This window comes from Cupressus sempervirens, chromosome 7 (assembly GCF_028749045.1).
Source record: "Cupressus sempervirens isolate cs-2001-9-10 chromosome 7, ASM2874904v1, whole genome shotgun sequence".
Classification (NCBI taxonomy): Eukaryota; Viridiplantae; Streptophyta; class Pinopsida; order Cupressales; family Cupressaceae; genus Cupressus; species Cupressus sempervirens.
Window position 1 is genome coordinate 435,126,786 of NC_143124.1, and position 24,590 is coordinate 435,151,375.

Genomic DNA, 24,590 nt, shown 5'->3' on the forward strand with positions numbered 1-24,590 from the left:
AGAATGTGATTGATCATCGCTGATGTAAAAATGGTACTCCCTCAAAATATTCATGTCATCCTCTGTACTTGTAGGTGAATGCATGAATGTTATGTGAACAAATATAGAAACCTGTTGAGATGTATAATACTTTGCTTGCACCTCATTTTGTGATTGTAGTGTGTAGTTCTCTGCAAAATCTACAATCGAAACAATGGTATCCAATGGAAACGTATCCTTGCACAACTTGAATTGCAAATCCAACCATCGAGCTCTATGGGTATGCCTTGCATACTCGTACATAATCTTTTCATGAAAAATCTTCATGAACTCATACACTGAAATCTTTTCAATAACTAGATCACATCTTTTACCATGTTTCCCATCTTTTAGAGTATATGTCACTGTCTTGAATTTTCTGTAATCTACTATTTCATTTCCAATTGCATGTGTACTATCCATATGTTGACAAGTTGATCAAAGTTGCAAAGAACCACAAAATAAGCACATACCATCCAAGCATGATGTCTTGTAAAATTGTTGGTCATCCCCTATTTCACATAAAATGTTGGATATGAATTCCCTTGAAGATCTTGGTGGCTCTTTTATGTCACAATCTTGCAAAACAAACTAAGAATGTAAAACTACGCATATGTGCCTTAAAACATCAAAATGGTTAGAAAATTCAATATGTATCCTACAACAACAAGTTGTGCGTGTGTGATTTATTTTCACATAAAAAGGTTTACCCATCTCAAAAAATCTTTGACTAAATTTGAATTTGAGGATACATACCAATAAATTTTGCAAAAAATTGTGTCTGAGTTGAGTCCAAAAAATGTTTCGCATGTGGCTCGTGATTTTGGCTACCAATCCTCCTTCTTACAACATCTCTTTGATTAGGGGAAACACGTGTGTTATTTTTCCAAAAATCTTCGATCAATGATTTCAAGGCTTCACTAATTTCTTTATCCTTTCTCATGAGTCGAGCTTTCTTCATTTGGCTACTTACTATTGTCAATGTGAGTACTCGTCTTGTGATATTACTATCTTTGGTGCGTGATTTAGAACCCACTTTGTCATAAGCACTCATTAGATTCTTTACAATATTTTTTTCATTTGAATCATCCATCATTCTTAGCCCAAGAATCTTCATGGTAGGCCTAAATTTCAAATTCCTCATCATTTCAACAAATAATTGGCATTGACCTATAATATTTAATTCTTCAAAAAATAATCTCCACATATGATTAACTTCTCTTTGACAAGTACGCTTGCTAATCTTGTCAGGCATTGATTTCAAAATGTTAGTATCAATATCAATCAAATATTTTGGTTTTCTAAAACGAATTCTAGAAGTTGTTCTAATCTCTTCAATTCTCTCAACATTTTGAACATCAATATAAGGTTGAGTGTATTGCGTACCTTGAACTGAAGATGATGTGCCTTGGCAATAAGATGTAAAAGATGGAATATCACCTACTTGATGTGTTGATGTTGTGCTTTCAACATGACATGATGGAGTGTGTATATCGTCGGATCTATAAATCAGTGTCTCTTCAACATGAGAGGATGATATGACTTCAACATTGGAAGATGGTGTAGTGGATGATATGACTCCAACATTCGAAGATGGTGTAGCGGACGATATGACTCCAACATTGGAGGATGGTGTAGCTTCACAATTCAATTGTCTTCTTGAGCGTAACAATCTCATTCGTTCTCTTTGTCTTTCTAATTCTTCCTCCTTGTTTCTTTGTACTAGTAGTTCTTGATCCTCTTCGAAAGTTAATTCTTCATCATTGCTTTGCAATTTTCTTTGTTCACGTAGTAATTTCATTTTATCTCTTTTAATTGTCAAATCTCTCTCCCTATTTGCATTTGTTTGAATCTTTGGTTTCTTCCTTGGCATGATGATGATTTCTACATGTCAAATTATTCAAACATCCGAATTACTTAAAATGTGTAAATTAAAAATTATTCAATTACATATAAAAATTATAATTATTTGAATGAATACACAATATATATCAAATGACTTGTCAAATTTCTAAACATTTCGAAATAACATTTCATTCAAATATACAATTTTTAATGAATTCACTATATATTACATAACATATCAAATTATAATCAAATTTGTATCTATATATCGACAAACAATATTTAAAATGGATTGCACTAACCTTTTCTATTAAAAGAATATTCAAAAATTCTTCAAATCACGTATCCAATGATTGAATTTGGTGTTTGCTAGCTTCCAAAAGTGTTGAAATAATGTTTGCTAGATGTTGAAACCTGTGTTTTCTGTCGAAATAATAGAGAGCATAACAGACCAAAAGTTAAAAATGGATGAAATGGGCCCCAAGGTTGGTTTTTGACCCTTTTTTGGTGATTTGAGATAGTATGTATGCACTATAGCGCGTACGCACTATAAAGCACGTACGCACTATCTCAAAACACCCTACTCTCTATCCTCCCTACTCTCTCTCCCATCCCCTCCCTCCCTCTCTTCCTACTCTCTCCCATCCTTTACTCTCTCTCACCCTCCCTCTCCCACCACCTACTCTCTCTACCTCTTTCACCCCCTCTCCTCTCCTATCCCCAACTCTTTAGATCTCTCACACACACTCTTATCCCCCCTATCTCTCTCCCTCTCCCTCTCCTACCACCTAATTTCTCTCCCCCATCCCCTACTCTCTCTCTTCTCTCCCATCCCCTACTTTGTCTCTCTTACACACGTTCCCATTCCCCCTCTCTCTCCCTCTCCCGCCACCTACTTTCTCTCCCCCATCGTCGTACTCTCTCTACCACCCCCTACTCTCTCTCACCCTCACACTACTACTACCTACTATCTCTCTCTTTCAAGTTCTCTCTCTCCCTCTCTACTCTCTCTCCCCCATCTTGTAAAAGCTCTCTCTGCCTCTCTCACTCTCTCTCACATCGCCTACTTTCTCTCCCCCATCCCCTGCTCTCTCTCTCTCGTCTCCCATCCCCTACTCTCTCACACTCTCACACTCTCCCCCATCCCCTACCCTCTCTCTTCTCTCCCATCCCCTACTCTCTCACACTCTCACTCTCTCCCATCCCCTACTCTCTCACACTCTCACTCTCTCCCATCCCCTACTCTATATCTCTTACACATACACCCCCATTCCCCCCCTCTCTCTTTCCCTCTCCCATCGCCTACTTTCTCTCCCCCATCGTCGTACTCTCTCTCTCTCTCTTCCACCCCCTACTCTCACACTCTCACACTCTGTCCCATCCCCTGCTCTATCTCTCTTACACACACACTCCCATCCCCCCTCTCTCTTTTCCTCTCCCACCACCTACTTTCTCTCCCCCGTCGTCGTACTCTCTCTCTGCCACCCCCTACTTTCTCAAAACACATCACTCCCCATCCTCCCTACTCTCTATCCTCCCTACTCTCTCTCCCATCCCCTCCCTCTCTCTTCCTACTCTCTCCCATCCTTTACTCTCTCTCACTCTCCCTCTCCCACCACCTACTCTCTCTACCTCTCTCACCCCCTCTCCTCTCCCATCCTCGGCTCTTTAGATCTCTCACACACACTCTTATCCCCCTATCTCTCTCCCTCTCCTACCACCTAATTTCTCTCCCCCATCCCCTACTCTCTCTCTTCTCTTCCATCCCCTAATTTTTCACTCTTACACACATTTCCATTCCCCCTCTCTCTCCCTCTCCCACTGCCTCCTTTCTCTCCCCCATCGTCGTACTCTCTCTACCACCCCCTACTCTCTCTCACACTCACACTACTACTACCTACTATCTCTCTCTCTCAAGTTCTCTCTCTCCCTCTCTACTCTCTCTCTCTCTCTCCCATCTTGTACAAGCTCTCTCTGCCTCTCCCACTCTCTCTCCCACCGCCTACTTTCTCTCCCCCATCCCTTGCTCTCTCTCTCATCTCCCATCCCCTACTCTCTCACACTCTCCCCCATCCCCTACTCTCTCTCTTCTCTCCCATCCCCTACTCTCTCACACTCTCACTCTCTCCCATCCCCTACTCTATCTCTCTTGCACATACACCCCCATCCCCCCTCTCTCTTTCCCTCTCCCACCGCCTACTTTCTCTCCCCCATCATCGTACTCTCTCTCTCATCCACCCCCTACTCTCACACTCTCACACTCTCTCCCATCCCCTACTCTATCTCTCTTACACACACACACACACACTCCCATCCCCCCTCTCTCTTTTCCTCTCCCATCGCCTACTTTCTCTCCCCCATCATTGTACTCTCTCTGCCACCCCCTACTTTCACATTTTCACACTCTCTCCCATCTCCTACTCTCTCACTTTCATAGATACACACACTCTTATCCACCCACTCTTCTTCTTCTCTCCCATCCCCTACTCTCTACATTTGTCACACACACTCCCATCCCCCCTATTTCTCTCCCTCTCCCTCTCCCTCTCCCTCTCCCACTCCCTCTCCTACTACCTACTGTCTATCTCTCTCTCTCTCTCTCTCTCTCTCTCTCCCATCCCTTACTCTCACTCTCTCTCCCATCCCCTACTACTTTCTCTCAAACTCTCACACTCTCTCCCATCCTTTACTCTATCTCTCTTATAAATAAATACACATTCCCATTCCCCCCCTCTCTCTCTCTCGCAGTCCTTGTCCCACTGCCTACTCTCTCCCATCCCCTACTCTATCTCTCTTAAATGCTTCCATTCCACCTCTCTCTCCCTCCCACTCCCTCTCCCATCGCCTACTCTCTCTCTCTCTCTCTCTCTCTCTCTCTCTCTCTCTCTCTCTCTCTCTCTCTTACACACATTTCTATTCCCCCCTGTCTCCCCCTCTCCCACTCCCTCTCCCATCGCCTACTCTCTCTTCCATCCCCTACTCTCTCTTGAGCTACTTTGTCTTCCCCCTCTCCCATTCCATACTCTCTCTTTCACACACATGCACTCCCATCCTCCTCTCTCTCAAGTTCTTCCTCTCCCACTCTGTCTCCCATCACCTACTCTCTCTCTCCTCCATCCCCTACTCTTAATCTCTCTCTCCCAACCTATACTTTCTCTCACACTTCCTCTCTCTCCCATCCCCTACTTTATATCTCTTTCCCCCATCCCGCACTCTCTCTTTTCCACCCGTACTCTCTCTCACACTTCCTCTCTTTGCCACCCCTACTCTCTCTCTCCCATCCTATACTCTCTTTGCCACCCCTACTCTTTCTCACTTTCTCTCTCCCATCCTATACTCTCTCCCCTCTCCTATCCCCTACTTTCTCTCTATCTCTTTCATGAACACACATAGCCATTCCCCTATCCCCCCCCCCCCCCCCCCACCTAGTTCTCTTTTGCAACTTACATCTTAATAGTGTGTGCACACTATAGTGCTTGTGCCCTATAGCACACACGCGCTATTTAAAGCTGAGGTTTAAATAGCGCGTGCACACTATAGGGCGCACGTGCTATTTAAACCTTAATCAAACCCAAGCCTAAGGCTTGGTTTTGCCTTGGAGATCCAACCCAAAGGTTTGGATTTGATGAACAGGCCTGAGATGTGTTTTCTAGCAAACATACAAAAAATGATTGTTTTTTCTTCTGTGCTCCCCTTCAAGATTTCTCGTGGTTGGGTATCGATAAGATCAGGTTACATAGAATTATAAGTCTTTGTGTTAGCTATCTAACCATATAATTTATTTTTAATTTGAACTATTTCAAGCCTTTCATCTATAATTTCTTTTGAATGTATGTTCATTTTTTGTCAAAAACCACCACGTACTAATTGGGCTATAGATTTTAGCTCGTTCATCGAATTTTGTAACAACTTAGTTTTTTAGAAACTAGACTCCATTCTACACACTTTGAAAAAAAAAGTTTTGATTTTATATTAGTTTTCAATTATTTCTAGGGGAAGCACACAGATATTTCATGTTTTTGGGATGTGTCTAGTTAAAAAATTCGTTAAAAAAAAAATAGACATTATAAAATTACTCGAAAAATCTGGGATAAACTACATAGTGTTAAGTAACTTTTGACCAGATCGATTAAAAAATTTCAAAAAAAATTTTAAAATTTTAGGGGGGCCACACTTTGTACTGTGCTATGTTTTTTTGGAATAAACAGTACCACTTTTTGTGGCCCCCTTTTTTGAGGACCTAAAACTAAACCATTTTGAAAAAAAATTAGTAGTTTAGAAACTAGATTCAAAGGACTACGACTTTTTTTTTTGTCATATCTGAAAATTTTGAGCGTAATTATCTTCAAATTCTTGTTGAAGTTCAAAATTTGCAGATTTCAGGAAAAAGGTGTCCACTTATACCCCCCTTTTGGCACCACAACTTTGTGCACTTACCCATTAGGAAGCTTACCGATCCAATAGAGGTTCGGGCTAAACTTGAAGCTTTGTACGGGATAGTAGATGAAGACATGGCTTACACCATAGAGGATAAACTTCTCAAGTTGGATCCTAGAAATTTCAACACAATCAAAGACTATCTTACCCAAGTAGAAATGTATAAGGCATAGCTTAAGGATTGTGGTGAACCCATCAAGGATGGAAAGATGATCAAACACATCATGACTCATCTTCCACCAAAATATGCTCCTTTTGTTTCTAGCTTTAATACACACAAATTAACAATGGGTAGTGCCTATGTTAAGCCTTCATTTGATAAATTCTTAGAAATGTTGATCTTAGAACATGATAATCTAGTGGGTATGGGAATTCTCAAGTCTTCCAAGACCAAAGCCTTGGTAACAAATGAAGTTAATTCAAGTGGTAAAAACTCTAACAAGAAGTAGAAGTAGTGGAAGGCTAAGCCACAAGATGACACACAATAGTCCTCCTCAAAACAACAATCTTCCTCAAATCAATCTTCTTCCACTCAACAATCCTCTTCACAACAATAAAAGTCTCCTTCCAAAAATAATTAGAAGGGGAACAATTCCAACAAAAGGGAGAAGAAAACTTGCTCCTATTGTAAGAGGAATGGTCATGATGAACATGACTGCAAGGATAAGTAGATTGATGAATTGGTCAACATTATGAGGAAACAAAAAATTGATGTACCAAATGCATATAAGGATAAGGGATCATCATCCACTTCAAAGGGTAAGGGGCAAGCTTTGGTTGCAAGTACAAATAATGCGGAGGAATGGGTTCTTGATTCAGGAGAAACACATCATATGGGTGCTTCAAGGGAGTAATTTTCCACTTTAAAACTATCAAATGTACCTTACATCTATGTGGGCAATGATACTCAAGTAGAAGTTGAAGGGAAAGGCAATGTTGAGTTGGAAAATGGCATCTTCAGGGATGTACTACATGTTCCTAATCTTAGCACCAAAATTCTCTCCATCTATCAAATAACTCACTATGGATGTGGCAACAAAGTAGAGTTCCTCCCCAATATAGTTGTGGTGAAAAATCTCAAAGATGATTCTATGGTGGTGGTTGGAAAGGAAAATCACGAGACAAGACTTTATTCTTTCTTGCATTTTGTGCCTAAGTCCACTTCTCTTACCTTGTTGACTCATTCAAACACACAAATTAAACTATGGCACGAGAGATTTGGACATCTTAATTATCGCTACCTTCAGCAACTTAGCAGTAAGGATATGGTCATTGGTCTACCTCAAGTCAAGTTTTCAAAGGGTGTATGTATAGGTTGTGAAGCAAGCAAGCATCTCGAAGAGAAATATGACAAGGGGAAGTCTTGGAAGGCAACTGTTGTTCTAGAATTGGTTCATAGTGATGTAGCTAGTCCATTTCTAGTACCATCATTTCGTAAGGCCTGCTATGTTCTCACATTTATTGATGACTTCTCATGATACACTTGGGTCTTTTTCCTAGCTCATAAGAGTGAAGTATTTGATAAATTTATCACCTTCAAAGTTCAAGTTGAGAAAAAATTAGGGAAAGCCATCAAGATCCTAAGAACAAATAATAGTAGAGAATATGTCAACTCCAGGATTATAGACTTTTGCATAGATGAGGGTATAGATCTTCAACATTCAGTTGCATACAGGCCACAGTAGAACAGTATAGCTGAAAGAAAGAATAGAACCCTTAAGGAAATGACCACTTGTAGGCTTCAACACAAGTCTCTAGATCAAGTGTTTTGGGCTCAAGCCATGTGTTGTGCCAACTACATCCAAAATATATGTCCACATAAGGCCTTAGATGGAATAACACCTTTTGAGGCACGGTGTGGCAGAAAACCAAGTGTCAAGAACTTGAAAGTTTTTGGTTGTCCAACATGGGCAAGGATACCTCCACAAAAGAAAAAGGCATTAGAACCACAAAGTAAACCATGCATATTTGTTGGATATCCTGACCATCTCAAGGCATACAAACTAATGGATCCAGAGACTCATGAAATGTTTTATGAGAGGAGTGTTCACTTTGAAGAGACATGTCCAAGTTTGGCTTCTTCAACTCCTCCTTCTTCCTCCTTTGTGGATAGTGATCATAGTGATGAAAGTGACTCAGAAGATGAGATTCCTCCAACTTTGACTCAGAGGACACCACCTTCACAGGGGCAACAAAAAATTGAGGACATTCCTTCTTCCTCTTCCACTAAACCTCATTGGGCACATCAAACTCTTGATGCAATAGGTTCATTGGTGGGAAATCCTTCAGACACTCAGAGGACTAGGTCATAGTACAAGTCATTTCCACATGCATATATAGCCATTGCTTCAGATCCATAGTCTTTTAAGGAAGCATCAAGGATTCCAGAATGGGGCAAGGCTATGGAGGAAGAATATAATTCTTTGATGAAAAACAACACTTGGGACTTAGTTCCCCTTCCTAAGGGAAGAAAACTGGTTCAATGTAAGTCGATCTATCAAACCAAAGAAAGCTAGTTCGATGTAAGTGGATCTATCAAACCAAATTTGTAGCGGATGGAAGTGTTGATAAACATAAGGCTGGACTAGTTGCCAAAGGTTTCTCACAAGTTCCAAGTATTGACTATACAGAGAATTTTGCACCAGTTGCCAAGACGAACTCCATTCACCTGACACTAGCTATTGCTACAGCCCATGGTTGGGTTGTACACCAAATGGATGTTAAGAGCACTTTTTTGAATGGTGATCTTCATGAGGAGATTTATATGGAGCAACCACAGGGGTTTGTACAGGATTCTACTATGGTTTGCAGATTGAAGAAGTCTATTTATGGTCTTAAGTAGGCTCCTCAGGCTTGGTATGCTAAAATGGATTCCTTCCTCCTCTCAGCAAGTTTCACTAGATGTCATTCTGATTCGAATGTTTACATTCTTCAAAAGGATGGCTCTCACTTGATACTAGTGCTTTATGTAGATGACTTGATCATTACAAGGAGCACTTCATCCATCATTGCCAGTGTCAAGACCTCTCTATAGGACAGATTTTCCATGATAGACTTGGGTTTGCTACATTAGATCCTTGGCATTGAGATCGCACAGTCTTCAGCAAGGATAACACTTTCACAACCCAAATATGTTCTTGACTTGCTTTCTCAGTTTCACATGAGTGACTGCAAGCCTGTTGCTACTCCCTTACTATCAGGTGTTAAGCTAGAGGCTAAGTGTACCACTCCACTTGTTGATGCTACATTATACAGACAGTTAGTTGGGAGCCTTATCTACTTGACACATACACACCCTGATATTGCTTTTGCAGTTGGCATGGTTTCACACTTTATGAAAGAACCACATGAGCTTCATTGGAAGGCTTCCAAGTGCATTTTGCACTACATAAAGGGTACACATACACATGGGATACATTATGCAGCAGGTACAGGACTTCAGCTGATTGGATACACTGACTCAAACTATGCAGGGGACTTAGATTCTCACAAGTCCACTTTAGGGTACATTTTTTACCTTGGTTCTGACCCTATTTTTTGGCAAAGTAAGAAGCAAAACAATGTTGCTCTTTCTTCTACAGAGGTTGAGTATCGAGGAGCTACAAATGCAACTACAGAGGGTCTTTGGTTACAACACATCGTGGAGGAATTTGGATTTGATCTACCTAAGCCTACAGTTATTCATTGTGACAATCAGTGTGCCATTGAAATCTCTAAGCATCCAGTTCAGCATCAGCGAACAAAGCACATTGGGGTTTATATGCACTACATCAGAGAGCTTATACATGAGCAGATCATTGCACTACACTATTGTCCTATAGCAGAGCAAGTTGCTGATATCTTCACCAAACCCTTCACCAAGGTCAAGTATATTCATTTGTGAGATCTCTTAGGGTTGTGGGATGTTGCAAAAAGGGGAGTCCCTTGACTTCTCTCTTCTTCTTCTTCTAGGAGGGATTTTTTCCTCTTATGAGGTCTCCTTCTCTCTCATCTTCTTTATTGTACTTATCTCTCTTTTTGGAGGAGGGTTTTTCCCATGAGGTTTTCCCTCTTTCTCCGCTTTATGAGAGATTGCATTTTCATTATGTACATGGGTACCTAACATGGCCTAATAGATAGGACCCATCATGCATTTGTGAGCTTAAGTGCATTCCCCTAAGTTGCACTTAAGGGGGGGTGTTGGTGTAAATAGGTATTTACTATTTACACTTTACTTAAGTTACTGCATTATTTTATTATTTATTTTGAGACACTTAGGAGTTTGTGCATCTTTTTGGGTTGTCATGTTGACAACACAAAAGTACACAACTCTAATTATGCACATGGTGTCTACAACATAGGAGTTTGTGCATCTTTTTGGGTTGTCATGTTGACAACACAAAAGTACACAACTCTAATTATGCACATGGTGTCTACAACATAGGAGTTTGCATCATTCACTAAGTTGTCATGTAGACAACATGGTTATTCCCACTCCTAATTTAGCACATGTTGTCTACAACACTGATTTACGTGTCACACCATTGTAGGTTTATCCTCTCATCATTGCACTTACTTTCATGCTTAATGGAGGTTAACCCATATTTGGTGGACATGTGCTTGGTTGTATGACTTATCATGATGCCGATTCCGAGGCATTCTAGATGCATCTCAGAGACCTTTATATTCAGGCACTCCTAGTGTACTTGTACATTGTATTGAATACTATACAGTTATTATGATCATACTCTAGTCTATTTTGTGCTTGTGTTTGAGCTCCTTGGTCTTGGGTGAATTTTGCCCTAAGGCAGATTCTTACACTCTTGGTATTATAGACCCATTTTATCTCAATGACTTGCTTGTTGGGAGAAATATTAACTAGCTCACATGTTTTATTTCTTTGTATTGCATATATTTCCTCACTCATGACCTTACACCATTTCTCTTCATTACAACATACTTTAAAAAAATTGTATCACTATGAAAAATTAATATTCTCATCAAAATCTTCTTCATTCCTTTCATTTTGGTATTCTCCATTGGACTCATGGTCCTTTGCATAAGGGATGTAGGATCAGGGTCTATTTTTTTATTACTACTTGTCTTATGTGAAAATTGTGATATGAGCTATTTGAAACTTTCAAGGTCTCTCTATCTACAAATATAGAGTTATCAAGAGTTCTTAGGAGTTTATTCTCTAGTTCTTTGTGTTTTCTTCTTTCTTCTTACTTATATCAACATTCATTAAGAGCTCTTGGGATCTTTCTATCACTACATCATCTTGATTATAATCTATACCATCAATAGGAACTTCACTTGAAGTTCCTCAAGATGTATCCAATCGAGTCATCCCATGACTCATTCTCAATAAACTCAACACCTCTACTCATAATGAGCTTCTTGGTTACTAGGTTATAATACCTATACTCCTTTGATTCGAGATTATATCCCTTGCAAATGCACTTCACACTTTTGTCATCTAACTTTTGCCTCTTCTTCTTTGACATGTGCACATGTGCTACACACTAAAATACTCTCAATTGTTCAACCATCCATTTGTGTTGTTCCCATACTTCAAGAAGAATCTTGCTATGAAATTTATTTTTTGGAGTTCTATTTATCAAGTAAATAACTATGTTTCTATAGTCTCTCCCCAATGTTCAATTGGGATTCCCTTGTCTTAAGCATGCAGCTCCTTGCCACCTTAACAATGACATTATTCTTCCTCTCACGCAGTATATTTTATTGTGGATTAGGACTAGCTATTACCTCCTTCTTTATTTTATAATGCCCAAAATTATTTAAATAATAACATTCAAATTTTCTCTTAGCATAGCTTTCATTCCAGTTATTTTTTTATCTTACCTTTTCTAGAGGTATTTTGAGAGTTTCTCCCTCATGGATTATTTCTCATCTTGAGATTTCTTCTCTAGTATTTCTTTCTTTGGATTTTCCACAATGTCTACCTCTTGAACTCCATCTAGAGATATTTTTATCTCTCTCTCCTACCTCGTTCATTGGCCTAATCTATGTAAGTTCACTCTTAGGAAGAAGTTCCAAATCTATTTAGGTTTCTCTCATGGGTTTGTAGGGAACTCATTAACTCGTCAATAGTTAAAGTACATATCTTTTACATCCTCAATATCTATGACAATTATATCAAAATTTTAGGGAGAAACTCCAAGGATTTTCTCTACAATTCCTTTTCCTCCATGGTTTCACCATTCACCATCAACTAGTTAATTAAACTAGAGACTTTGTGTGCAAATCTAAAATGGATTCATTTTCCTTAATTTGAAGAGTCATAAAAACTCTAGGAAGCATCTAGAGCATAACCAATGAATTTGTCAATCCCTTTCTATCGTATTTGGAACATTATCTAGGCTTCTTCTAAGTATCTATCTACTTCTATTCTAAGAAATATTACCTCTTTCAAGTATGCTTCTATCAAGCTCATTTCCTTAGCATTTTTCATCTTTTGTTTCTTCAATTGAGTATTTTAGTTATTTGTAAGGGAAGAAATTGAGTTAAACTAGTTATATCCACAATCCCATTAATCAAAAGCTCACACTAATTGTTTAGAACCATAATATTTTTCATCTTCATTCCCCAAACATCACAGTTTTTCCCAATAAAGGAAGGTTGCTAATGCCAACTCTTTTTCTCATCTTGAACCATGTCTCCTACACAAAAAAATCCAAACCTAGAAAAAATGCTCAAACTCATAAAAGCGTAGGGTCAAATGGCTATGATACTATTAAAGATTATAGAATAGATAAAATATTAAAAACGCAAAGGTCTAATACCATGAAAAAAAAAAAAAAATCTCCAAAATAGGGAACAAGCATGGAGCCTCAAAGTTTGATTTTCCAATAATTAGGATTGTGTAGTGGAATAATAAACACATGGAGAAAAAAATGACTATAGGCATGCAACTTTATTTTTTAATTCTTCTAAAATTTGAAACAAACTATTACAAAGTTAATTTACTAACTTTTTTAAAATATGAACTACAAAGTACAATACTAATTACAAACTACTACATGTAATCTAGGGTTGTAGTATTAGATATTTTAATGGCTCTTACAAACTACTTGGACCAATCATTTCTCAATAAATATTTGACACACAGATTCTATTACAAACAGTTTCTATAGCTACACCATATCTTTTGTTGAAGGGCTGAACTAAAAAATCAAATTTCGTATACATAAATTACCAAGATTAATATCATAGAAGGTCTGCAAACTATTTTAGAAAATCCCTATCTACTAGGCATGCCAAGAGGCAGGTGTTTTACTAACATTACAAAAGCATATTTCTATGACAATTATTAGTTATACATTGTTAAACTTTCAAATTTATAATATTGAAACTAGAGAATGAATGGAGATTCTAAATTAATTGTCATATACACAATTGGGTGCATAGTGAAGAGAAACCAAGAAACTTTGAATAATAATGCACTCTCATTTAGTGTAAGAAAATTACCTCTCGAAATTTTCCAAGATAAGGCCAAATATCAAATCTAGAAATCCATTTACATAGAACCCATTTCTCTGTTTGCAAGGGTACTCGTAATATTGTTGAATGTTGTGTGTTAAGTACTTTCTTAGTTATCTGGTTACATTTTGTCCCCTGGGCCTTTGGAATAAGCCGAGTAACCTTTGAAAGATAGAGAAACTAATTGTATAAGGATAAGAAAGGATGGGTGCTAAAATACAAGAACATATTAGTTTGGAAATATCCTAAAACAAACTAGCATTTTCCTTCTCACTTCAAAATTTTCATTTAAGGAGCCACACATTATTTCTATAGTCCAAAATCAAGTTTTTATGAGACATTCTCGCAACCTACCACTAGGATTTGAGGTGTAATTTCTAGCCTCTTCTTCTTAATTCTAATAAACAGTTCTTCTTCCAATGCCTTGACTTCATCCAATATATACACAACTTGTAATTCATAGAATAGCGAGTTAAGGGCCTTAGTAAGATCATTAGAAACTAATCTATCTCAAATAACACGATGACATCATCTAATATCTCTACTTGTCTAGTTGTAATTAAATGAAAGAAGTTATTTGAAACTCAAAAAAGGCTCATCATCCTTTGAGTTCCTTTGATGAACTTGATCAATGAAAGACAATTATTTATCTATCATTCAAACTAACAACATCTCTTGAAATTATGAAACACAAATATAGATATTAAACCATAAAGAAAATCAATATCCAAAGAGACAATACATGTCCACCATTGTTTGCTAATCCTGGAGCATCTCCTTGTAACGACATTGGCACTCCCCTAAAGAATAACTTGAGCTCCATCATAACTTTGATTTTTAAAGTGGGGATGTATTGTGTATTATTTGGTCATTAGCATTTCTCAATAACCATATTCTTGTGAGCCTTGACTATATCACTAATTGATATTGTAAAAGTAGTAGAGGTCTTCTACAATGTAGAGGAATAAAAGCATTTTTAGGTAAACCCCTAGCTTATTCGTCTATGTTCCAAAGGTATTTGTAGGTACATCCTTCCTTAATTCTCACTAGCATATGGGCTAACATTATTATTCAATTTCTTGAACTAGAAGTCCATGTTTATGAGTTCCATCTCTCTCATAACTAATGATTTTGCATGAACCTATTCATTTGGCGAAACCATAAACTACGCAAGGGCAATTTCATATTATGCATTTATTCAATCCAATATTTACTATAAAAAACCATCGTTTCAATTTTTCATGGATAAAAACAACTTCAAACTATTACCATGATAGATCTAAAAAGAAAAAATCAGATCTCTTACTTTTCTCTACCCTTTTGAATAGAATTCATCAGCATAAAAATAAAATTATTATTTAATTACTTCTCTTCACCCTTTTCAATAGAATTCTCAGCATAAAAATAAAAAAATTATTTCAGTAAAACCTATCTTCTACAACCCTTCCTTTCCAAGGCCTGCCAAGAAAATTTACAAAGAAGCCACAAAATAACTATGACAAGATAGCAGACGAAATTGATTTGCCTCTTATTTACCCTAATCTCAAATTCTCAAATCTAAGCCATTATTGAAATGTCCTAGTTGCATTGCAGAAAATGATCAGTGAATAAAATGGTACATGTTTTAGTCTCATCCTATTGCTACACATTTTGTACAAGGCAATACAAAAGTCAAAAATTTAACTCGCCTTGTAACATAATTGGATCACTTAGTGTGATCTCAACCATTGATCTTGTACATGAACATGACTTTAATTATAAATCTTGTTTGTAACGTAATTGACATTAAGAAATACAACATGAATTGGGATTCTCTTCACTAAAATAGCTACTAACCCATTGTAAGGTTCACACTATGGAGGAAGATAAACATATGTGATATTTGGCCTTGGATTAGACTTTGTTTATGCCTTCTTATCATCCTTCTTTTCATCTTTCTTCTCATCCTTTTTGGGTTTATCCTTTTTTTCATCCTTTTTATCATCCTTCTTCTCATCTTTTTTGTCATCCTTTTTTTGATTTGTGTTCCTGTCTGGATTTTTTTCTCTGGTTCTTTGGCAAGACCAACACTCAACAGATCTGACTACCCAAATCTTTTGAGCTTGTTGATAATAGAAACTGGATCTACATATCCTATTACTATGATTTTATCTTCTCCTTCCTCTAAAAGGTAGCTTCCCTAGAGCTAACAATTCTTTTGCCTCCTTTTCCTCTACTACCACAATACACAACAAAAAATGAAGGTTAGATAGATAGAAATAAATGCTAGGCTAATAAAAAAACACTTAGTAGGAGATGGAATATTCCAGCCTTGATGATCATTCAATAAAAAAATAACATACAAACAACAAATGAGGCTCATGCCAAAGACGCTGGATGAAACTTGGTTGATTGTTGTTACTATTGCTATTTGTTTACAATATTTTTGTAGCTTTAGCATACATTCCCTTCAAACTTGGGATTATGTATAATGGATAAGTTTATTTTCAAATATATGTTTCGCTTCCTTAAAAGAAGAACACCTTTGTTATAAAAGTTATAGATGGAAACCTTTTGACATGTTTTATATGATAGCTAATATCTCCTCTTGTGGTTGTTATGATGAACAACATTAACATCTAGATGCAAGGTGGCTGGTGAATATCTTGGTCAGACATAAGAAACTTAAATATTTTTAAATCAATATTGCCAATTCCTTTTCCTTAACAATCAAATCCTTCTAAACATAGAAAAAGTTTGACCCAGACTATTTTTAGGTATGCTAAAGGAGTTGTATTCTTTTCCATTTGTCATATAGGTTCCACTATGTAGTGGCATGAATGATGAGTATTCTCTTCCTATATTTTGTGGTTGAATACACTAGGTTGTCTTTTAATTGAACTTGTATAATGATTGTTCATTTATGCTCCTTTGTCTGCTGATCACATCCTTCAGTATTGTGATTAATTAGGTAATTTATTCATTGTCCTCCCAAGCAATAATAGAACACTAGTATTAGGCATTTGTTAAAGCTTAGTTGGTCTAGTGATCTCATATTTCTTATATATATATATATATATATATATATATATATATATATATATATATATATATATATATATACACCACAACACGATCAGGTGGTTTAGCAACTAGCTCAACAACAACAACTAACTCGGCAACAACTACAGTTGGTGATTGATTGCAAGATAGAGAAATTGCCTATCCCCCTATCTGAGATCTCTCTCTCCCATTCATGAAGATAGATAGCCCTATAGAGAATATCCTTTCAATGCCTATCCCCCTATATAGGCTAGTAATATCATTTCCACCTTAACTGATTGTAAGAATACTTCTAACTAGAATGCAATTATTTCTTGTTCTGCTAAAGTTTTTACTATTGATTTAGATGCTTCTTTGTCTCATTTTGACCAATGCAATTTAATGGGCAATCTAGAAGAAGAGGAATGCCATTTTTTAGGTCACAGAAGATGTCTTATTAAGTTCAGAAGCAAACTCACATTTCTTAACATTGCTTTGTAGGCATCTACAATTATAGAATTTTGAAAAGATGGATCATGATTCTTTTTGAAGAGGATCTTAAGAGAACAAACTTGTCACCATAGGGCATAGATAAGATAAATTAAGAGGAGATGGTTGTATTGAAGTATTATATGGAGAGGGAAAAATCCATAAACATCCTAAAACTAACAAATCTAGGCTAAGAGAGTGTAAAAAACTTAGTATCAGTTCATAGTGAAAGGCACTGGTTATCTAAATAAGATTAAACAAAGATAAAATAGTAAGAGAAATCAAACATATATAGCCATGCTGGCCCATGAGCCATGATCCTATAGAGTAAGTAGTAAGATTGTGGTATAACGATTGTAGAGTATCTTCTAGCCTGATCAATGTTTACAATTTTGTTAAATGGCCAACCTTACCCTGCATGGATCTATAGAAGCTCATGGTATCACTCAAGCTTATAAAAATATGTCTCCCATGGTTAAGACCTATTGATTTCAGATAGAGACATTTATTAGATGCTAGACGCTAGTTATTCAAAAGTGTAGGATATGATTGAAATCAAAGTATATATTTATAAATAAGAGAAGACAAAAAATGGGTACAACCCAACTTAATATGGTATAACACGTAGTTAATAATAACAAGGTAATTTATACTAAGATGTATTTGCTAGGCGTTGAAAGGAAGCAGATAAAAAATGCATTTAGCCATTATTGTTCATCTATCGTATGGTTTTTCCCATACAAAACAACATTATAAGCCAAAAAGTTCAATATCAATTATTTGAAAAACAAAAGGCAAGGGGTGCATGAGGTTTGATTGCATAATAACCTGACAATATAGATACTTGTAGACATGATTTTACAGATAGAGACAATTTTAAGATGCTAGATTCCAATGATTCAAAAGTTTAGGATATGATAGAAATTTAAGTACACATTTGAAAATAAGAGAAGACAAAAAATGGGTATAACCCAACTCAATCTAAGATAGAAAATGGGTGTAACCTAGCTTAATCTAGTATAATGTGCAGTTAGTAATAGAAGGGTTACTTTTACTAAGAAGTATTTCCCAAGTGTAGAAAGGAAGCAAATAAATATGCATTCGGCCATTATCATTCATCTTTCCTATGGTTTTGGCCAGACAAAACAACATTATAAGCCCAAAAGTTCAGTATCAATTATTTGAAAAACAAAAAACAAGGGTTGCATGAGGTCTGATCGCAAAATAACCTGACAATATAGATACTTGTAGACAACATTTTACGAAGATAAACTTGATAGAGCCATAGAAAACTCCTCAATTAAAATGAACTTATTATGATTATCTAAATGGGATTAAACAAAGATAAAATAGTAATCTAAATCAAACATATATAGCCACGATGACCCATGACCCATGATCCTACATACTAGGTAGTAAGGTTGTGGTGTAATGATTGTAAAGTATTTTTCAACTTGACCAATCTTTAAAAAGTTTTTAAAAGGCCAAATTTCAATTTTGTTTGGCAAGATTTATAGGGCCCTATTAATTGTGTTGGGGTTTCCCTAATAGGTGTAACTTGGTCATCCATTCCCAAAAGATATATCACTATGTGTAGTTAAATCCTTAAAATAAATTGTGCATCCAAGTCCTCTAATTGTTGAGGTAAATTATTTATAATTTGCACCCAAGCCCTGTCCATGTAGTGACTAAAGTTGTGCATCCAAGACAATAGTGCTTATGAGCCCTCTCATTAGTGAGAGCCAAGTAGGAGTCTGAAATTATCTTATGGTTGTTTCAAGTCTATTACAATGTGTCATTATTATATACGGATCAATTCAGGTCTATTCTGATGTGCTAGTATCTAATTCAATAGGTCATTCACAGAAAGTTGTGCTTCCGAGCCCTCTCATTATTAAGAGCCAAGTAGGATGCTGAAATTATTTGATAGTTAGGGGAGAGGACCCAATACTTAAGCATTATCCAATGATTATTATACGAGTTGTTAACTAAATAACTACACTTACTAATTTAATATCCAATATTTTTGACAAGATTGTACCAATAGTTGTGACTTTAAATTTGTTCTTGTTAATGAGACTACCCATAATTGAATGAAATGTGTCCCTTTTCCCAAAAAACAACCAATAGTGTGATACCACATCAATTGCACAAGTATGGAGGTCTCTGATGCACTACGATTGATCTCACTTTTTTTTGGGTTGTTTTGGACACCTTGGCAAAAAGCATGCTAATGTGGCATCATATTTGATGATGTGGCTCTGAAACCTTAGTTATAAGTAGGGGACTTGCCAAGTAAGTTGTTATAAAAAAATGGAAGTTGTTTAAAATTTTCACATAGGATTTTGAGAAGCGTGAAGTTAAGGTGCTCAACTACTGGGTCCTCTCCCCTAATTTAGGCCTATTCTGATGTGTCATTATTGTTTACAAATCATTTTGGGTCTATTCTAATGTGTTGGTATCTAATTCAATAGGCCATTCACTTCAAGTGCTTTCAAATTGTCTCATGTTAAGGTCATTTCAGGTCTATTTGATGTCTATTCTAATGTACTGGTAGATAATTCGTAGTCCATTCACTTCATGTGCTTTTAAAATGTCTAAAGTTGTGCATCCAAGACAATTGTGCTTCCAAGCCCTCTCATTATTGAGAGCCAAATAGGAATTTACAATTATCTGTCTATTCTGATGTGCCATTATTATTTACGAATCAATTCAGTTCTATTCTGATGTGCTGGTATCACCAATCTACAACCCGATTGAATTATGAAAATAAAAAATGCATTCAGAATGTTTGCCCTCCATTTTTTTTAACTTTAGACGTATTTTCATCTTTTAAGATGAATTCTCGACATTTCTCTTCTAACATTTCTTGTGACGGAGAAAATGAGGACGAGAAACGGGACAGAGGAAAATCGGCCATGGGATCTGCAACAAAAGATGTGTCATGTAGACAGACATTCTTAGACTGTCTTCTCAAATCCCCCATCACGCGATTTGGCTAATCTTTTGGGATTTAAGACAAACGTACACCTTTTATGGTCCGTCGGTGCCCTAATTTGAGCACCATTTTCAATCAAAAACTCCTTCTGTGTCCAGAATTTGATTTTGGTGTGGACTATATGGCACCGATTGAACGGCTTCCGTAAAAATGAGGTGAGAGTGGGCATGGACCATTTTTCAGCTGCGACCGCTGATAAAAATTGATGCCAACTGGATGACCTCCACCAAAAGAAAAATTGATGCCAACCAAATCATTTTGCCCCGCGTTAAAATTCCCGGCGGAGATCCGCCTATCGGGTAAATTAAATTTCCAGATCAGTTGCGTTGCGTTCTCTCTGGCATTGCTATATTGCAAGCGATAAACAGGGTCTGTGGCGCAATGGTAGTGCGTCTGACCCCAGATCCAAAAGTTTGCTTGCTCGATTCACGTCGGGTTCAATCCCCTACACTTATTTTACCTTTACTAATTTCCAAATTTTGAACAGCAACTAGACCAATTTAATTGCTGTACGTTTTCGAGCCAAAACTGACTAAAGGAAGAACACTGAAGTGGAGATGCGGGGTATCGATCCCCGTACCTCTCGCATGCTAAGCGAGCGCTCTACCATCTGAGCTACATCCCCCTGCTGTTTGTGATTATTTGTTGAGTGTAGTGGGCCCTAGATAAATGCTGCATTTGTCTTACCCGAGCGTTGCAATGAAATGATCCCACATGCGGGAGAAGAGGGGAGAGGGGCGAGAGAGGGGGAGTAGAAGGAGGAGGAGAGGGGGAGTGAAAAAGCATACTTACCTGGGCGGGGTCAATCGGTGATCAACAAGGCCGATGGCCTAGGGAGAGCACCTTCATTGCACATGAAGAAGGGGGCTCTGCCTAGCATCTCCCATTGTGGAGAGTGCACGTCATAATTTGTGACAGAGGGGGCTCGCGTCCGCGCGGCCCCCAACACAACACCAACACCCAAATAATACTTAAATGATGGTTCTACAGAAAGAGAACCTAGCCAGAGGGAGAGAGGCCGACAAGCTTTAGCTTTGTGAGTTAATGGCTGCCGCGCTCTGAATGAAATTCACAAGTAAGTAGGTTGAGCTCTTACAGTCCCATTGACCTCTTTAGTTATTAGTTGGAAAGATCCATATAAGTTAAATTTGTTCGGGAGGTTAATATAATTTGATGTAATTACAGGCAATGGAAGTTGTACGAGGGAGCTCAGGAAGAGATATGGAAGAAGATGCGGCGAGAGGCGGAGGAAGAGGCAGAAGCTAAGCCCATCATAGCAAGCTACCTCAACTCCACCATTCTCACCCACAACACAATCGAGAGCGCGCTGGCGTTTCATCTGGCGAACAAGCTTTCGATCACCTCCATGCTGCCTACCACGGAGCTCTACAACCTCTTTCTCGACGTCTTTACCCAAAACCCTCAAATACGCCATGCTATTGTAGCCGACATTCGTGCCGTCAAAGAGAGAGACCCCGCCTGCGTTTCCTACACACGGTGCGTGCTCAACTTCAAGGGTTTCCTCGCCTGCCAAGCGCACCGTGTGGCGCATTGCCTCTGGTCGCAGGGTCGATTCTCGGTGGCTCTGGTCATCCACAGCAGGGTTTCTCAAGTGTTCGCACTGGACATCCATCCTGCCGCTTGGATTGGGGAGGGCGTGGTGTTCGACCATGGGACGGGAGTTGTCATCGGCGAGACGGCCGTTGTTGGCGACGGCGTCACAATTCCGCACAATGTGACACTTGGCGGCACCGGGAAGCATGGCGGCGATAGGCATCCCAAAATTGGGAAGGGGGTTTTGATCGCCGCGGGGGCTTCCGTTATGGGAAATGTGAGGATTGGGGAAGGGGCTAAGATTGGAGCCGGGGCTGTCGTGCTCATTGACGTCCCGCCCAAGAATACTGCTGTTGGAAACCCTGCGAGATTAATTGGGGGAAAAAGTGATTCTGGCAGATTGACTGCGCAACATTCGTGTAAAATGATGGAGCGCATGTCTCTTATGATCACCTAATGGTCTGACTATGTTATTTGAGATTAATCTCATCGTCTTAGAATGAATCACTGATTATAATCTGGAACTTAGGACTGAGATATACGTAATTAGCTTCTGAATCAATTTTTAATTTAAAATTAGCTATCTATTTATAAATGTGCGCTTCATACATCCTCTTATTCGCAAGAGACAAAGAAGTCTGTTAATTTTATTTAGGGAGTTCTGTCGTGTTGTGTTTCTTTGTTTCTTGCTCTAATCATACACTAAGAGCTCTATTATCATTCTTCATCTATGACAGAATTTAATCCCTTTGACCTCCGGTAGGACCAGCTCTCAATTTCTCTTGTAATTGCATTTCCACGTAATTACGAGATCAAGTTAAATATAACTAGCTCTTGCCTTGTATATTTTTTATGTTGTTTTTAAATAGTTGTTCATAAATTCTCTGTGTGTACTTCCCTACCCTCATCTCACAAACATAGACATTAGTTTCTCCTTATATCTCCCTAGCCCTCTAGTTATGAAATGCACAATATATCATCTTTCCATAAAATAAAATAAAATAAACATTTAGCAATCTATTGATTATTATAAGCTAGGCTAGTTAACAAATGTAATGAATATTCATTTGTAAAAATATTTCATTTTATTCTCCAACCATATCAAGGGTTGGTTTTTTAAAAATTTAATTGAACTCTATCTTAATTTAAGCATTACTACAACTACAAAAATCCCTAATCTTATTTTGACACTACTCATACATCTATGTTTGCAAATCTTATTAGAAACTATCACATGATTTTGTATTATATAATTTTAAAATAAAATAAAAATTTATGGATAAATACTCTGTGAGGCTTTACTACATGGGTGATATGAAAAAATCTAAAATGGCGATATAGGATTCCATTTTTGTGGGAAGAATGAGGAAATGAAATCTTTAAATTTTCTACTTAACTTTGCATTAGATAATGAAAAAGATTTCTCCAACTCTAAGCACTCTCTTTATATGTACCAATTTGAAAATCAACATTCAAGCCTATTCACTTACCAATAATTGATGGTCTTTTTTGCAACCATGCTACTCTACAAGGAAATGGATACCTCATTCTTGTAAGGTGGGCTTATCTAGCTAGGTTTCTTTGCACATCTTCTTGGTATTTGTGAGACAATTGAATTGAGAAAGATTATCTAGTGTATAATTTCAAGGAGGTTTGAACCTAGGACCTCCTTGATATGAGACTGAGGCTTACAAGTTATCATTGTGTTGTAGGCTCTTGTCTTGTGGTGCTATGATTTTAGGATGCATCTTCTATTATTTTTATTGAAATATAATTGTGTTAAATTGAAATTTATAAAAAGTAAGATGCTATTTGTAAAAACTAATTGAATTATAAGAAAGAGACCTTCATTAATTGATATTTTGAACTTATTAACTATAGCCCCTTTATGATAATTTTAATATTCTAAGTTTTAATAGATATTTGTTTCAAAAAAAAATTTGAACAATTTATAAGAAACTCTTCTTTGGAGACACAGACATTAATCGATAATAAAATTTGACATTGGTATAACAATTTTTTTGATGGACCCTTTTAGAGATTGGTTGGTCTTTTTTTTATAGACTATTTAGGTACATTAAAAATACCATTAATATGATTTCTTTGAAAGGTTTTGGAAAATTATTTCTATGTCCAAACATCAACAAAATTTTAGTTGAACTGTTAGGTAAGGATAGGAATGAAAGCACCATTTTAAGCTAGCTCAGTGTCAAATTATTGTGAAGATATTAGCTATGCTTATGTACAAAATAGTAAAAAAATATTTTGAGAACAAAATTTAAACAAAATTTATTTGAGGCTTAAATACATTTTTTATAATCTAATTCTTGTGTATAAATCTTGTGAATAAGTTCAAAAATCAAGTAAAACATTTTTTTTAAAATCTAAATGATGACATATCTAATGTTATAATTTCATCGCCATAATGATATAATGATCCAGTGTTGGACTTCATGCTGAAATGACTCTTAGAAGTGATAGTGTCAACATAGTTTGAGTAACAACTATGTATTTCATCATGCTCATTTACAATGACTCACTAGATAAGGATGTGAACTCTATAACCATTTCCATATGTGTGTTTTCTTGATGCTTTGGGTTACATATTAAAATCTAGATGATCAATATTTTAAACATTTTAAATTTATATCGAGTTGTGATTCAATAGTCTTTGTTTGGTCTTCATAATATTTTTTTGATTTCCTAATATGGTCACACTTTTTAGTAAAATCTCAAATATTTGAAT

At 37.0% G+C, this 24,590-nt stretch overlaps 1 protein-coding gene and 2 non-coding genes across 3 annotated transcripts; 2 read left to right on the forward strand and 1 right to left on the reverse strand.

The window, feature by feature from the left end:
• Positions 1-20,842: 20,842 nt before the first annotated feature.
• Positions 20,843-20,915, reverse strand: TRNAA-AGC (transfer RNA alanine (anticodon AGC)). The gene has a single exon. It is a non-coding gene; the product is annotated as a tRNA-Ala (tRNA).
• A 159-nt stretch (positions 20,916-21,074) lies between these two features.
• LOC149547426 (U1 spliceosomal RNA) lies at positions 21,075-21,236 on the forward strand. The gene has a single exon (XR_016354577.1). It is a non-coding gene; the product is annotated as a U1 spliceosomal RNA (small nuclear RNA).
• LOC149547425 (serine acetyltransferase 5-like) lies at positions 21,075-22,454 on the forward strand. Its single transcript, XM_089791635.1, has 2 exons — positions 21,075-21,365; positions 21,476-22,454. Exon 2 carries the CDS (start codon positions 21,522-21,524, stop codon positions 22,299-22,301), a length of 780 nt encoding a protein of 259 aa, XP_089647761.1. The 5' UTR covers positions 21,075-21,365; positions 21,476-21,521; the 3' UTR covers positions 22,302-22,454.
• Positions 22,455-24,590: the final 2,136 nt, after the last annotated feature.

Coding starts and splice junctions, on each gene's coding strand:
- LOC149547425 (XM_089791635.1), top strand. CDS start 21,522: ATGCGGCGAGAGGCGGAGGAAGAGGCAGAAGCTAAGCCCATCATAGCA.